Genomic DNA, 17,620 nt, shown 5'->3' with positions numbered 1-17,620 from the left:
AGAAAATGTTTTAGATCTTTGAGTTCAGCTCATGAAAAATGGGAGCAAAAACAAAAGTGTTGCATTTATATTTTTGTTCAGTGTATAAACAGGTGAATGAAAACAAACACACAGAGGCTCACTTCTCTCTCTGGTTTCATTCTACTGACCTTGACCACATCTTCGTCCGTAGAGCGACACTTGACCGCTTCAGAGACATCGGTAACAGAGGCGTCTATTCCAATGGTCACAACCTTTACTGGGACAGCCACTGTCTTCCCAGTCAGCACAGCTGTGTTTAAAATCTCTGAGTCCTAGAGACAGAAAGAGAGAGAGAAATCAGCACAGCAATGGCAGGTCTCTAATCCACTCAGTGACAGACAATCAGTGATTATTAGCTCAGAAAGAATAAAAAAGCTTCAAGTAGTATTGAAAATGACCTAAAGAGGCTTTTCACAACCACCGCTCAATTAGAGATTATTGGGTAAATGGCTGTGAAATCAGAAGCACTGCTGGGAGGAAGCTAATGACTGATGGCAGTTGGTGAGCACATTGTCCGGGACAGTGTTACAGCAGCTAAATATACATGTTTTTGTCAATTAATCTCGATTGTGCTAGGTCCACTGAGCACCTTGGTGTGTTTGGTCTCCTGGAAAGAATTTCCTCACTTTTTAAAGGTGAATCCCGCAGTATTTTATGTCCACTGATTTCTGAGTAGATAGTGTTGAGTTTCTGTGTTGAATTGCTAAATATGAAATTAGCCATAACTACTCAAGGGTTGTTCTAATTATTGTGAATGTAATTATCGGGATGAATACAAAACATTCCCCTCACTGCCACGCTCTTCAGCCAGCTAATTGATGAAAGTAATTAGCATAACATTGTGGTTGGCTAGTCACCAAAATTACAGATCGCCAGATAGCATTTTGATTTTACTCGATTATTGACAGGAGACAAATGAAATGCTTAAAGAATTAGATATCCTGTAGGGAAATTATTCACGCCCTATTACATGGGCATTTTTCTATGAAACATTTGCTTCTCTGCTCAGACACATCATCAGTAATGTAACATAAAGTTGCAGAGTGTTTCTGTTGCCGGGGTTGATCCTGCTTTTATTCATGTAGTGCTGGATCCACAGCAATTTGAAGGCACTCTCTGCAGTCTCTGTGGCGGTTGTGATTACCCTCCTCTTGTGCACATGTAATTGCCTAGTAAGAGTACTGCCAGGAGACGTCTCAAACTCTGCCTCGTTTGGAATACATAGTTAATGCCATTTTCTACCTTCAATATGCTTGGCCTCTTTTCTCAACGTGTGTGTGAAAACTCTTCAGTTCCAACAAACTCTATCCCCCCGAAAAAGCATTTACCTTCCAGACCACATGGAGGTTGGGTGGGCTGAAGAGGACATCACAGATTCAAACTCATCAATATATTATAATCATTAATAATAATAATACTATATTTTATTGATAATGGGCTTTTCTGAAAGGAATTTCAAGATCAGTATACAACAAAAACACAAGTAATACAAAGTTTATTACCACATTAGTATAGTGGACGGTATGCACAGGTATGCGGGATATACCCACTTCTTCTTCTGGCTGCTTACAGTATACCCACCTATCAGCCAAAGAGCCATTTACATATATAGGAGAGTATACCCAATTACTACCTGGTAACCTACACCCTAGCAACACACCCACTTCATCAATTACCACTACAGCACTGACCAGAAAACATATTGAGATTAAATGTTAAAACAAAACAACAGGTAGTAGCACGAAAATGAAATAAAATATAAATATGTCAAGATCAATACTGCCCTACAAAAGTTGAGAAAAAAGGTTTCAGGCTCACCAGCAAACTGTGTGCCCAAAAGTTTTTATTGCCTCTATTTTACAGGGGGAAAAAAACATTAAAAAAGAAAACCTACACAACACCTCGAAAATGCACATACTGTGCTCTGCATGTGGATAATCTTCATGGAATCCAAGGAGAAAATGCACATTAATTCTTAGTTTCATTATCGTCATTATGATCCCAGTCTCACTCCGAAGTCGTCGACATCTGGCACTTGGGCAGTGACTTGCTGCGTTCGAAACCAACGGAAAAAGGCGTCCTTCAACGCCAGCAGGATACGCCGCCAGTTGCCGTTATAGTTAAATGGCACTGGCGGCGCCAGGGGGAAATGCGGCCTAAACCCAACCGTGTGTTTGTTGTTGAAGGAAAAAAAACGTCAATTCGCAGTGTTTTACCAACGTAGTGCATTTATTTTGAAAGAGACTATATGTAAACGTTAAAAAAAACTGAGGTGTATCTTTAAAGAAGACAGTGCATGTAACAGGCAGAACTTGACACGTTATTCCAGAACGCCAACAACCAACGCACCCAGGGTACCTTGCAAGTTGCATGTGGACGTTGAAAGTCCACGTCCAAAATGTCAATATGTGACGAGATCAGAGTGAGAATGTGTTGTCATTATACACTAATGAAAACATAGTTATGGATATTATATTCCATTTCTGAAAAAAAATCCCCCTTAATCATACACTCTAGACCTTTGACCACACCAAACCACAGTTATTCCACTTGTCAAAGTCAAAAGCTGAGACTGCTACAGTACTCAGTGCACAGAAATTATAAAGATAATTTCCATATGGTAAAAGAGAAATCACAAAGTCAGATCTCAACTCAGTTTTGACTAAATACACAGTTACTTTATGAGCAGAATACCGTGTATTCAATGTACTGTATGAAAAAGATGGTGTGACTTGCCAGGATTCAGTCAAGAACATCCTGTGTAAATTAATACTTGTCCGTCAGCCTTAACTAGGCTCTATGTAAAAAGCACCAATACTGCAATTTGGCCCTGGGCTGTATTAGAGATACCTCAGCGGTCTAGACAGCCTTGGATTTTAAGTTCAATGGCACAGCTTCATCATTCTGAACATACATCTTAACCTTTCATTACACATGCACACAGACTCACACACACCACTATTGTCACAGAAGATAATTGGGGCCAATTAAGACAAGTTTGAGTTAACTTTTTCTTTCTAAAGTCACATATGCACATTGGATTGTCTCTTCTGCCTATTCAGCTCAAAGAGCTCTCCAATTACACAGATTGCTATGGAATTCTGAGCAGCTCAGTAAATAGCTGCCGTTGAGGTCAAAGTGTATTTTCAATACTATACGATGAACATGGACTTTTTCCTATAGGGGAACTGAAATTACTTTCTTTAGCTAATTGTACATCGAGTGACAAATGCCTCTCATTATAAGTTGTTTTAATTATGCTATTGGGATGCTCTTACACAAAAGCCCTTTTCTGATTCCTTTAATTTTCATGGGCAAGACCCCCAAGACACCTTTTATTTTTTTGGCACTGTATTGAAACACTGAAGACATTTCAGTGCTATTCTATTGACATAGCTACTATTACTTTTCTTTCAACGGGGAAATCTAACTCCGGAGTAATGCCTGTTGAATAAAATGTCACATTTGTTTAGAGCAATATTGTTAAACCTGACAAGCGCAGACAGGACCAATCTACAGTGCCTGACTTCCTGTCACCACATTCATGTGTATCCCATTGTCACCAGGGAAGTACACAAGATTTGTACACTGCCCTGTTAACTCGGTTTCTAAAGACTTCCTCCAGTGTTTGTGAGCTTGTGAATCTGAGTCATTCAAAAAAAGAAAAAAAAGAGAGCAAAGGAGGATTAAGTTTGGTTGAAAGGAGCCTGGCCGTTTGTAAGCATCAATTACTGAGACCAGTCAGCTTTGGAGTGAAATGATTATTAGTTGAGCCAAGAGATACCAATGAATCACAAAAAAACACTTAATCTTCAAATGGCTTTTCATTACAATTTTATAGACTGTGACAGTGTTATATAGCAATATAAACCCTCCTCTCCCTGTGCCTCTGACTTTGATTCAATTCCCCTTAAAATCGAGGGTTGCTGTAAATTAATTCTGTGTCTGCTGGGATTCCTCCATTTCCAGAGGGTCATCTATAATACATGATGGGGTAAATGGTTGGGACCTGGTGAAAGCGGGGGCTAATGTTAGATTACAGCAGCTGGAGATGACCCAGCAGGTTGAGAGCTGCAGAGAACAGGGCCTGGCAGTAATAAGCCACAGCGGGATCCCACAGTGATGCATCAATGGTCCACACACTCACACATGGATGGCGCAATTAAACACAAAATGGAGACCAGTGGTGCACATCAGCAGCATTACTCAGTCATTTTACCATACTCTGAAAAAAAGATGCTATGAAATTTGGGCCTGTGAACTGCTTGGTGGAAACAAGGCTTTAGAATTGTTAAGTACTCTCTATAGCTGGCTATAACATATACCACCTTAAAAAAAGGCCTCCATGGGAAGCAGGGGTAAAACTGAGTGTTGATCAGAACAGACATATATGTCAATCAAGTACTACATCATATTTTTTTGTCCTTTACCTCTCTGTCTCCTCTCCAGTAAGTATACAAAACATAACGAGATAATAATTACTATATTTGTAGAGCACTTTCCTTGGAGAAGGAATGCACTAATACTCTTAAAGAAGTTTCTATGTGTGCAGCCCGCTTTGTACTTCATTTAATTCTCATCTGTTGACGCAGGTGTTTGTGCTTTTCTTACTAGCCAATCGGCCCCTCAAGTCTCACGGATTTTGTTCAATAATCTGTGGGAGAACTGCCTGTCTGCTTTATCAAGGATCTCTCTGTTAGCATTCAGCACGCTGCTGTGGCTGGTAATGTGCTCTGGGCCGTAATTTCTGCCTGTGTCTCGGCTGGATCTGAAAATAAGTGAGATTTATGGTGTCAGCCTGAGTGACACGGGCAGCATGAGAAGTAGCGAAGCTGCTTCCCGTCCTGCTGTAGCGATTAGCCTCTGCTTCTACCCCACGCTAACACATCCACATTCTGACCTCACCATCCTGGCAACAGCAACAAATGAACAGGTCAAGCACAGTGTTGAGTTGGGGATTTTAGGGCCTGCATTATTCATAGTGCATCAGGGAGAAGTGAGGGAAGTAAACACAGTGTATGCTTCATGTGTAAACCTATTTCTGTCAGTCCCGTATTGTTGTGGCTGTCCTAAAACCAACAAGCTTACCAGTAAACCCAAAAGTACAAATCATGTTAGTTAAAAAACCTGTAAGTCAAAACACCTAATCTGGTGTTTTTACCCCCATGATTAATGGCTTGACATTGGACGCAGGTCTCTTTATGATCTTAAATGTCATTTCTAGAGCAACAGAATTAAAGGGGCCATGAAATATGCCAATCGTCAACTAACCTACTCTGAATGAAATATTCATAGTTCTGATAAACATTTTCATCCCCTGGTGATGTGTACGTGTAAGGAAACCAAAATGGGAGTAGAGGGATAGTGAATTATATGCTGTAGACATTAAACGCCACTCAGACAGTGTCCTGAAGCTATTAAGCAGACTAAAAGAGACATGTCCTTTCATCAGCTCTTCTCTCCACATTGTGCAATGCTCAATGTGGCACTTCCTCCCTTCTATTCCAGTGGGCGTTTAATTGGCTAGAAGGGAGAAACATGGAGGAGAGTGGGAATAAAGGCCTTGGTAGCACCATGCAGAGCGATACATCACTGCATGACAGCGCATTGAAGTGGTGGGATGGTTGTGAAGCCAACACGCTGCCTTTTAATGAGGGTCTTTCTCTTGCTCCCCTCTCTTCTCTTCCCACTCTTTGCTCATCCAACAATGAGCCAGTTCCTCTCCAGTCTTCCCCCCCTTTCCCTCGCTTCTTCCCAGCTGACTGGATGAAGGTGGCAGCAGCGCATGACACACAAAGAGCCCATCGCCAGTGAGTGGCAGTGCCCTGTCTGGGGTACATGTCGGTCAGAGATCTGATCTGCTCATTACCATTGGCTATGGTTGGTAGGGAGGAGATTAACTCGATGGCTGCTTTGATAGTGGATTTGCTCCAGAAAGTGTCACTTTAAAAGGAGAGGTAATGAGAGATCATGGTGAGGATCACATGGACAGGATGAACTGGTGCCTCGGAATTAGCAAGCATGTCCGGGGACACTTTAGTATATTCCTCATTCAATAACTGAGAGACATTATAGAAAGGGCACTCCAGTCCCTGTCAAAGTACATAGTGGAGGGACCAGTGAATGAGCAAGATTTTTAGGCTAATTGCTGTTATAAATGGGTGTATTGTGGCCCTTTTTCTAAACTTTTTCTAAACTTTTTCTTTTTAACTTTATGCATTTTTGCAAAATATTTACCTATTTATGATAGATACCTGGATACAAATATGTTCTACCTGGGATAGTTCCATAATAACCAAGTATGGAGCATTTGCTCAGAAAAAGTTCTGAACCTGCACTTTCATTAGCTGACTTAGCATCTTCTTCCATGCCTCTCAATCACTGCTTGGCCTCCAGCTGACTAGTAACATCCAGTCATACACAAGCAGGTGTACAATGGTGCCATTATGACCCCGAAATGTCCCCCTATAACTGTTAATTTGCTCATGCCAACACGTTTGCTGCCACAGCTCCCTCCATCATCCCATTCTCCTCTTAACGTGCTAACTTTTTTGGGTTATTCATTTAACAGAAATAAAGAATATTAATACCACTCTCATATCTGTACAAATAAGTAAAAAAAAAAATAAAATCTGCTTCCCAGCAACAATGTCATAGAGATAACCACAACCACAACTTGCTAGCCAGGCTAGCTAGCTTCCCCCTGCTTTCAGACTTTATACCAAGCTATGTTAACTGTCTCCTGGTTGTAGGTTCTTATTTACCATAAGACATGAAAGTGGTAACAATGACAGAAAATTTTCAAAATGCTGAACTCTTCCTTTAATAGAAAGATATTTTAAATATTTTTGCTTCTGAAAAGCCGTCTGTAGACAGGTTTTGCAAACTAGCGTTTTGCTACACTGAACACAGCGCACCTGGTTCTTCTGCATAAATGTACAATTCTTATTCTACTGTTATGTCCATAGAACTAAACTAAACTAAACTAAACGAAAAAAAGCATGTTGTTGTTTTAAGTGGGGTTGTATGAGGTACTTATCCATAGTCAGTGTATTACCTACAACTGAATTCAGCTGGCATGTTTCAAGTTTGGAGAAGCAAACAGGAGTACTATGTACTGCATTGCAGGGGTGTGAGCAGCAAAACAATTTTTAGCCACTTAAAAAAAAAAATCTACCTAAAAAGATTAGTATCGGTTTGAGTGAAGGCTATATTGAGAATGTTTTCATTGCTTTACCTTACCTTCAAACAGCCCTTTCCTTTGATGCTACATTCTCTTTGCGGTACGCATCTCACTCCTCTGACCCGTTAAGTCTCCCTGTAGAAAGGTGGTTCTCTATACTCTGGTTTAAGTTATCCTTTTGTCTCCACAGTGAGCAGCATTTCCTCATCGCTGTCAAACCACTCATTTGTTTTTTTTCATTTTTGTCTATTTGTTGTTTCCTACACAAATTGATGAAAGTCTGACCTAAACAGCTGATTTGCTGCATAACACAGTGCACAGTGTAGGGATATTGAAGTCCGTCAAAGGAAAGGGACTATCTGATGGCAGGGTAAAGTGATGATAATATTCTCAATATAGCATCCACTTAGAATGATATTAATTGTTTTTGGTGGGCCTTTTTTACATGGCTAAAATATGTTTTGATGCTGCCCCCATCCACAGCACTACATCATACAGCTTCTGTGGTGGGACTCCTGCCTGGTTCTCCAAACTGGGGGCGCACAGACCGCCGTGTACTAGGTGTAATTCACTGACTACGGATAAATACCTCATACAACCTCACTTCAAAAAATCTAAACTATCCCTTTAAGGGCGGATTAATTCCTCCACAGAATCCTCACTGCTGCTCACATTCAGAAACGTCTCTCAAAAAGCAAAGTCCTCTCTTCAAAATATAAATGTATAACCTTTTGCTTTAAATATTGAATTTCTTGACTAACTGTGTCTCTGACTGAAATAAAGAATAGAGCATTTTACTTCTGAATGTCCGACCTCAATTTGACTTTTAATGACTGAGCCAGTGTGACTGTGAAGGCAGCGTGGCAAGAAAGAAAAATTTAAAAAACAAAATGGCCCGAAATGATCCTTCCTGACAATTCTTACAGCACCTGAAGGAAAAAGTGCTGCATAAACTTTAACAGAAACTCCTGGTCTTATAGTGGACTCAGTGGTGGGCTGATTTATGTTGTTTTGTTGCCCTTGCAAACTTCAAAAGAAGGACAAACAATGACGTTTCAATTAGAGCTCCGTCTTCACACGACAGCTCATAGACTCTATTGATGTTTTAGTCACATTGTAATGCTCTAAACTGTAAATTATTTATGAGTGCACATGATATACGGGTAAACTTTGACTGTGGGGAACTGTCACAGTGACAAGCTGCTGACAGGAAACAAACCCTCACAAATATTAATTACATTATGAGCTGTCCCTGATTCCTTAGTCTACACAGTTGTTGACATGAATAATTCATTTTTGACAGTGCAAAGAGTCTATCTAAGTGTCTATCTTGAAGGTTTTATTTTCAGAGGAGACATAGAGAATGTGAAGGAAGATGTTTTCTGTGTGGGAGGAAATAGTATATGAACTGCAGTTATAGTGCTCAGTACTGCATCCATTCACCTTCAGGGTATTGTAAACATGCCTGTGCAATAGTACATTAACAGAGGGCTTATTAGTGTCTGTGCTTTCAAGATAAAGTTAGGAATTATCGGGGGCTGGTGCTGGAGGGACGGAGCAACCCTCTAGAGTCCAGTGGCCACGAATTGCATCTCATGCTGTGAAAAGGAGCTTGTGAATAAAACATGGCTGGACCCGGGAGTACAATATTTTACGTTTATAGGACGAATCCCCTGCAATTCTCATGAATACCATACCTGTAATACATCTAGATCAATGGGTCAGGAGGGAGGAGTGGGTGTCCCTGATGAATTTCAACAACAGTCAGCTCCAGAAGAATCAAGGTCAGGCACCAGGGACACAACCAACTCTCTGTTCACCTAGAGATGAGTGAGAGAGCTGCAGGGGCTCGGGGGATGGACCTGGCGGGTGCTTTGACTGATGCCGGCTCCGCTATTGTGATGTCTCACTGGTGCCCCTGCTGTTTGCCCATTGAGCTGGGGCCTGGAGGCTAGGAAGGCAAGGAAACAACCCTGCCTGCGCCAGTCTGCTCAATTTCAGCCCAATATCTATCACACTCAGCCGATCGATGAAGAGTTCTTCACCAACAGCCAACCATGCCTGTGGGGGATGACCTCCCGATCTCTGGTCTGATTTCTTCACCCGGCTCTGATCGAGATCCATACTGGCAGCTTAGCTTGGCTTAGCTTGGCTTAGCTGCCCTCTGGACACAGGCCTCTCTCAGCAGGCACAAAGGTCAGCTCCACTGTAGAGTCTATTACCGCTAAAAAAAATACACACATTCCTCTCAAACCTCAGTGGGCCAGGATTAAAGTCAGAATGAATAGAACTTGGCCAGAGCGTGAAGTGGGATGTTAACAATTATGTGGAGATGTGAGATATGGACAAGTGCAGACCTTGTCATTCCGAGATTGATCTGTCAGGCTGGATCCTGCTCTTCACTTCATCCCTGCTTCTTTTTTTTTTCGCCTTGCTGTACAAACTATTTTCCCCATAACTGACAAGGTTAGGAGAACAAAAGGGGCGGCAGTGACGAGGCTGAAGGTTCACAGCATTCAATTAGAGAAACTAGAATATAAGTGGTTCCAAAGGGGTGCAGGTCTTTGCCATTTTCTGTGGGCAAAGCAAAAATGAACTTTTACACAAATGCTTGAACCACACAATGCATTGTGGGTAATTTTCTGAGAATGGTAACGGCAGAGTAAACAAGTGATTTGACCTCGCTACTGGAGGAGCTTTCAAAAGCATTGTGGGAAGGTTAGCTTTCTTAACGGTGACTGATAATTTCCTGATGTCGCCATAATGAGCGAGCTTTGCAGAAATATGTTCTGCAGCAGCAAAATGTATTCATCTAAAGCTCTAATCACACACCGCACAAGGGAGGTTGTGCGAGTATGTGTTTTAAAAGGTAACAAACCCATCCCACTCACTTCAGGCCTCTCAATTATTTCAAGCACTTCGGGGTATATCGTCTTCCTGAGTGACATTAGAGGAATTTGCTATTAAACCTCCGCGTATTCGTTCTTTTTGAAACCAACTCCCAGCGTGTGGTAGTGTCACGAAAAGGTACAGCAGTTCACCTACTCATTTCCTCACTTGTTAGCGTACAGGCAGTCAGAGTAAAAACGAGCATCAGTACTTCTGCATGCCTTTTATATTCTGCAATGGCAAAGGAGGTGAGGAACATGAAAAATGTTTAACCATCCAGCGCCAAGGACTTCGATCGTGTTCTGGATTAAGTGACCATTTGTCACAATCTGTTGTCCTAATTAGCATTACATGTAGTACGCCACATGTGCATACTGCAGCAGCCTCAATTAGTGCTACCACTTCATCATCAGCCTCCAAGCTGATGTAGATGCTAATGGATTGCTCGCTTGGGGTCCATCCATCAGCTCCTTATTGTAAACTGAATGACTCCTGCTATGTGGGGGAAAATGCTATGTTTTTATTCTATTCCACTAGAACAGCAGGGGCATGCAACAGAGACTCAGCACTGGAGGAGCTGAGGTTATTAGATGACTGAAATCAGGTGCTTTCAAGCAAGGTGTACACTACGTGCTGCTTTGATAAACAGCTTGCATGATATTGCCTGTGTCCATGCAGCATTTCTGCAGGATTAGCTGGCACATAAGTGCTTATGTCTGTGTGTCTAACTATGCATTTGATAAATGACTCTCCAGATTTCACTTGCCTGGCAGAGAAGATGTGCATTGCAACGGAGAGAATGGAATCGAAAGGAGTAAAATGAAACATTCATTGGAGGATGTTGATAGATGGCTTTATCATGTGAGAGCAGAAGTGGCCGGAGAAGGCCGGGGTGATGATGTATTGTTTAACGATACATTGGAGCGGTGCGTGAATACAAACGGCTGCTTTCATTTCTCCTCATCTCTATGCCCGCGAATGCTCGCGTGAGTGAGCACAGTTTGGTGTCTCGCCTGGAACAGGAAGACTGATGAGTCCAGATATGATGTATGCCCTGTCCTCCTGCTCCCTCTCCATCACCAGGCATCCACAGCATGGGTAATGATGATGAGGGCAGCCTGGACAGGACCGTATTACTTCACGATGGTGAAAGATAATGGACCAGCCTCCTACTGTGCGGGGGGAATCTGCTCAGGCATCCAATTACTGCCTTTAAGATCCATCTCAAGATGACCCAAAAAAACACACAGCTCTTTCACACTTTAAGTGAAATGGAGGATGCCAGCAAGAGGAGGCGGAGGGTGACAAGGGAGGCAATTAATCTACATTGTTAATATATTAATGTATGTTTGTCTGGAGCCAGCAGAAAAAAACAGAGAGAGAGAGAGAAGAGGTGGAGAGAGAGAGGAAAGGAAAAAAGGTGAAGAGAAGACAAGGTGGGACAGGCAAACAGTATTACAGACGAGAGAAAGAGTTCTGAGGCGTTTACTCGCTCTAAACTGACTAAAACTTTTGAGTACTCTTTTCATTTTCTGCTTTTGAAATAATTGCTGCATTTGCAGAACTCCTGCTTCACGGTTTGAAATTGGTGACAAAGTGGTAAGCGGCGCTCTGAGCCCTCCCAATGCAGGTGGGTCTGTGGCAAACACAGGAGGAGCCCTCTTCAAAGGGAACAGAGAGGAAAAAAAGAGGGTTCCGTCTTTCAAAAGGATGTTGCTGCTTTCCCAGAGGTGTCACCCATGGCAGAGCCCATCACTTGGCTGGGAAAATGCAATAAAAAGACCTTTTTATAATAATCAATTACGGCAAGGGCACAGTAATTTAGAACACGACACAAATGGGCTCGGAACAGGTCTGAGGAGCCATTGAAGTAATAGGCCATAAATGTGATCAAACCCAAAATAAGCTTCCCATTTCTAATAGTCATTAGCTTTATTGCATTACAACCTTTAGAGACACGGTCAGTTATGGATCCTCGTTCAGTTTATGAGATTATTTCTGGTCAAAACACAATTACGGCAGCTCTTCCATTACGACAAAATACAGTCTAGCTTATTAGACTAATTAGTGCTAATTACAGATGAAAGGACCTTCTAGAGCAAAACCACAGAGCTGTTGTGTCAACAGATGCCTTCAGCATGCTCTGTGAAGTCTCCCCTCTCAACTTGATTAAAAAGGAGTGGAGAATTTCCCCGCGTGTTTCTCCCTCTATCTCCGAAAACACCCCCCTTTTCCCTTTAAATCTGTCTCTCCTCCGCCTCTCATTTTTTCTCTTTCATCTGTAACCTTGATTTACTGTCTAGATCACGAATCACAACGAGATCCACTGTTGCAAAAAAATACAATAATCATAATAACGACAAAAGGACTATTAGTTCACCTTCTGAGTTACAGTACCATAGCTACAAAGGCAGCTAGACAGAAATATCTATGATATTTTATGATACTGACGCTGACTGTCTGCGATGTGATATTGCTAACACCGTTGATCAACACTACAGTCTGCAGCACCAGCCCACAACCATGTTTTTTGGCTCTCAGAGATCTTGATTTTTTTTCTCAGGAGTTAGGGGATGAAACAATAGAGGCATAAACAAGACTGAATATCGAACTTGCATTCAACCAGTGGTGCGAAAGAGGGGGCGTCAATGTTGCTCTGTTTAGGGGAGTGAGTAATGTTTAAAGCTTGCCAAAAGGGATAAATCGACATATTTCAGATCAGTTGCTGAATACTGACTAACCACAGAATTTAAGCTTCCACTCTATGACAATCTGTACCAAGGGCATCATTTCCACTGGGAACGAGGGGAACATGTTACAAAGCAAGTTTTTGAGTTTCAAGGCTGCCTTGTAACATAAAAACCTGCCAACAAGGCCAGCATATAAAGATTTATTTCCTCATGTAAGGTTTTCAAATCTAAACCTCAGAGTAGTGGAAAATGCATTATAGTCGGTCAGCTTGTTCTGTTTTTCCCCCTGCTGTACATCTGGAGAAGACTAATGATTACAGCCAACAGTCTGGAGCAGATATAGTAAAAACATGATGTTGGATCTGTACTGTTGTAGGCAGACATCTTGAGTTATTAGTTCTAACCATTTCTCTTCTTGGTTTTCCCCTATGATATTCCCATATTGCATGGTCGGTGTTCCCCCTTAAAAAATCTGACATTTGCATCATGAAAAGGGAAGTTTACACCAGTAGCTGCAAGACTCTGGCTAGGACAATCATTAAGGATCCGAAACCACCCAGATAACGGCCCTTTCTCCCTGTTGAGGTCGGGAATAAGGTATCAGGCAGCACTGAAAGGCTCAGGGAGAGCGTCTACCCTCAGGACACTAGTATCCTAAATGAGGACACTGCCTCAGGCTACATCCACACTAATACGTTTTCATTTTAAAACAGTGTTTTAAAATGAAAACGATCTCCTTACACACGAGTGTTTTAGCACTCCTTCAGAAAAAATATCTGTCCATACTATCCTGCCAGAAAACGCATATCAAATGACAAGTCACAGACACTTGGCATGTGTGTACCAGTGTAAACAGGAAGCAGACTGTCTATACCGGAGTTGGTTGCTTAGTTACAGTCAACACCACTGAGGAAAAGTAAGCCCAGATTTCTTTGCTTGGACCGCCGAAGAGGTGGAATTGTTACTGAAAGTAACATGAGTACAAGGCAGAGGTGGGACCTTGTTTTGCAAGTCCCAAGTAAGTCTCAAGTCTTTGCCGTCAAGTTCCAAGTCAAGACAGGCAAGTCTCTAATCAAATCCTGCATCTTAAACTTTGAGCTTGGAGTCCTAAACAAGCCATAATGTGTTTGTCATCAAATGTAATGCAATTTTAACATCTACTAATATAGTAATACAGAGAATTCATATATTACATTTTTGAAAACCATGAATGCTTTGGAAATTTGGATTCATTTACATAAACAAGTTTGTTAAAAAATCACTTACATAGGCTAATGTTAGCTAAGTATTAGCGAACTATGTTAATATTAGCCTTGACTTACCGTTACTTGTGCATCTTCAAATGTCATACAAAGTTGGAAATTGTTGCATCTCTGTTTTTAATTTTGCACAGTACAATTCCTTTTATGTTGACCATCACATAGTTTTTGTTGGTGAACGAACAAAAACTTAGAATAGAAGAGAATAGAATAGATAAGTGTTATTGTCTGTCCCAACACTGACAGAAATTCTCCTTTGACAAGGCTCAACAATACACACGATTCAAACTCCAACACATTTAACACAAATATATAAAAGGACTGTTAAAACACCAACTGATAAAAGCAGGTTAAACTGCAGTGTCTATTTAGATTGTTCATGGTGGTTATTGCAGAGGGAATGAAAGATGTTTTTTTTCTAACTGGTGCAACGCTAATGTTAACATCATGACATCAGCATTTGTTGATTCAGGAATCAACAAATCTTTTAATCTCTGAGCTTGGGGGAGGGTATCAAGTTATTTCAAGTCAAAAGGCTCAAGTCTAAATGAAGTCACGAGTCACTGGTGTTAAGGTCCAAGTTGAGTTGATAGCTTTTTTTGGTTTTGTGAAGTTGAGTCTAAAATCATCAAATGTGTGACTCAAGTCTGACTCAAGTCCACACCTCTGGTATATCCACCTTATTTTCAAACACGGGAGTAAATAGTGATCAACTTCCGTTTTTTTGTGCGTGACTTCCAGTCAGCCGTTTTCCCTCATGCTTTCCCTTACCAGAGCTAACGGTGCAAGCTAATTTTTTTTCAATTTTCAGTTGTTTATGTTAGTCAATCAGTTAGTTAGTTAGTTAGTTAGTCTGTGTATCTTGTATAACGTTAGATAACTGTGCCCGAAAAAACACACCGGGCTACACAGCCTCTCTACCTGAGCAGCTGAAGCTGCGGCTCGCACCCTCGACACACAGACACACAGACGGTGCTTCTGCATGCCAGCCAAATATGTGTGCAACTGTGAGAAATAAATATGCAAGGTGTACACTGCTTTTCTATCTTTTTTCCCTTTTCTTTCTTTATTTCTGTCAGCGACATACACTCCTAACACAGGACAGGTTGTTTTTATTGACTGAGTTGATCATTAAGCCATAGTGATGCGCGGATCGGCTCTGATAGCACCTGAATCAGCATGTACGCATCAACCATCCAGCCGTTACAACATGATTGAGCTAGCAAAGCAGTTTTGTATTGCTATGTGTGGTATTTATTCAGTTTTGGGAAATCACGATGTCTAGAAAGCAATAGTGGCTGCAGCTGACAGGGACAGCTAACGTTAACACTAGCAGCAAAGCTAACATCAGGATCGTCATCCGTTAAAAGCCTCCCGTTGTCGGATACGACATGAAACTACTCCAATTAGCTCAATCATGTTGTAACTAAGACATCCGCTGGAGAAAATATTTTTTTCACGGGCCACTTTGTGAGTTTAGTGAGTTATTTCAGACACGGCTAACAGCTAACAGCTAACGGTTAGCCCAGCTAATCTACGATAACCATGTTATTAATTACACACAGAGAAAATACTAATGTTTGTTCAGTCATTGTGTTTATAGGCTTTACAAACATCAGATTAGTCTAAATGGTGATATAGTGACGTGAAAAATGTGATATATACATATATATATAGCTAAACTCAGCAAGGTAAACAACAAGGCGATTCCCATTTACACAGTGGTAAGAGTGCTGGACAGGAAGTGTCGCACAAAAAAACGGAAGCTGGCTGCGCTCTGTTTTGCCTCTGTGTTTTCGTGAAAAATAAGGTGGATAGGCTGCAGAAAACATAGGTGGCAACATAGTGGAGGGGTACCAATAGTATAGGAGCCAAATATGTTATTGGGAGGTTTGCTTCTAACTGTGTAATTCACTGTGTGGGCATTGGGGGGTGCTGTACTGTCACCTGGTGAGTTCAGGTATTTTAGGATGTGACTTCACTATGATTCAATTCAATTTCAATTTTATTTATAAAGCCCAATATCACAAATCACAATTTGCCTCACAGGGCTTTACAGCATACGACATCCCTCTGTCCTTAAGACCCTCACAGCGGATAAGGAAAAACTCCCCAAAAAAAACCCCTTTAACGGGGAAAAAAAACGGTAGAAACCTCAGGAAGAGCAACTGAGGAGGGATCCCTCTTCCAGGACAGACAGACGTGCAATAGATGTCGTACAGAACAGATCAGCATAATAAATTAACAGTAATCCATATGACACAATGAGACAGAGAGAGAGAGAGAGATGCAGGTAATGACAGTAGCTTACAACAACATTAATGAAAGTAATAATATTATAGTTATAGTTCTGGCTACTGTGGTACAATATGTTGAAAGTATGTATTAATATCTGACAGTATACTTGTGTGACAATAGTCATATGTGTATAATAACAGTAGAAGTATGACTAATGACTAATGATGGCAGCAGCAGCAGGAGGCATCTGGCAGGACCACGGCAGCAGCACAACCACACACGTCACACTGTCCAGGCACCGCTGCGGTATGAGTTATTCTGAGAGACAGTGGAGCACAAAGGCTCCGGAGAAGAAGCCGAGTTAGTGACATCCAGAATGGCCGAGTTAGCAAGATGCAGTAATAGGATGAGAGTGAGAGAGAGAGAGAGAGAGAGAGAGAGAGAGAGAGAGAGAGAGAGGGAGCCCGGTGTATTATAGGGGGTCCTCCGGCAGACTAGGCCTAAGTCAGCCTAACTAGGGGCTGGTACAGGGCAAGCCTGAGCCAGCCCTAACTATAAGCTTTATCAAAGAGGAAAGTCTTAAGTCTAGTCTTAAATGTGGAGACGGTGTCTGCCTCCCGGACCGTAACAGGAAGATGATTCCACAGGAGAGGAGCCTGATAGCTGAAGGCTCTGGCTCCTGATCTGCTTTTGGAGACTTTAGGGACCACGAGTAACCCTGCGTTCTCAGAGCGCAGTGTTCTGGTGGGATAATATGGCACTATGAGCTCTCTAAGATATGACGGAGCTTGACCATTTAGAGCTTTATAAGTTAACAGTAGGATTTTAAATTCAATTCTGGATTTTACAGGGAGCCAGTGCAGAGAAGCTAAAACAGGAGAAATATGATCTCGTTTCTTAGTTCCTGTTAGTACACGAGCTGCTGCATTCTGAATTAGCTGGAGAGTTTTTAAGGACTTACTAGAGCTACCTGATAATAGAGAGTTACAGTAATCCAGCCTTGAGGTAACAAAAGCGTGGACCAATTTTTCTGCATCTTTTCGGGTCAGGATAGGCCTAATTTTCGCAATATTACGCAGATGAAAAAATGCAGTCCGTGAGGTTTGCTTTAAATGAGAATTAAAAGACTATGATCATCAGGTGTTTGACCCAGAAGGGCAAAAGGTTTTTGACCGCTGTGGCGCTAACTGCCGGTGTTTTCTTTGTTTGATCAGTTGTCAATAAATCGGAATAAATGTTCGTTATAATGCATCAGAAGACCAGCGTCCGGACTCCTTTACTGAGCATCAAGAACGGTAACGTTAGGGTGAGAAACCAGTAAGTTAGTGAGGCGCATCAAC

At 41.6% G+C, this 17,620-nt stretch overlaps 1 protein-coding gene across 1 annotated transcript in view; it reads right to left on the bottom strand.

Annotated features, from left to right (window-relative positions):
• LOC117252527 (transmembrane protein 132C) overlaps positions 1–17,620 on the bottom strand; it is a 181,078-nt gene that overhangs the window by 28,230 nt on the left and 135,228 nt on the right. Inside the window, exon 5 of the mRNA XM_033619527.2 lies at positions 150–293. Within this exon, the coding sequence (XP_033475418.1) occupies positions 150–293 (144 nt within the window). The remainder of the gene's footprint in view (positions 1–149; positions 294–17,620) is intronic.

This window comes from Epinephelus lanceolatus, chromosome 9 (assembly GCF_041903045.1).
Source record: "Epinephelus lanceolatus isolate andai-2023 chromosome 9, ASM4190304v1, whole genome shotgun sequence".
In the NCBI taxonomy this organism is placed as follows: Eukaryota; Metazoa; Chordata; class Actinopteri; order Perciformes; family Serranidae; genus Epinephelus; species Epinephelus lanceolatus.
Note: the sequence above shows the minus strand (reverse complement) of the source record. Positions and strands in the feature narration are given on the sequence as shown.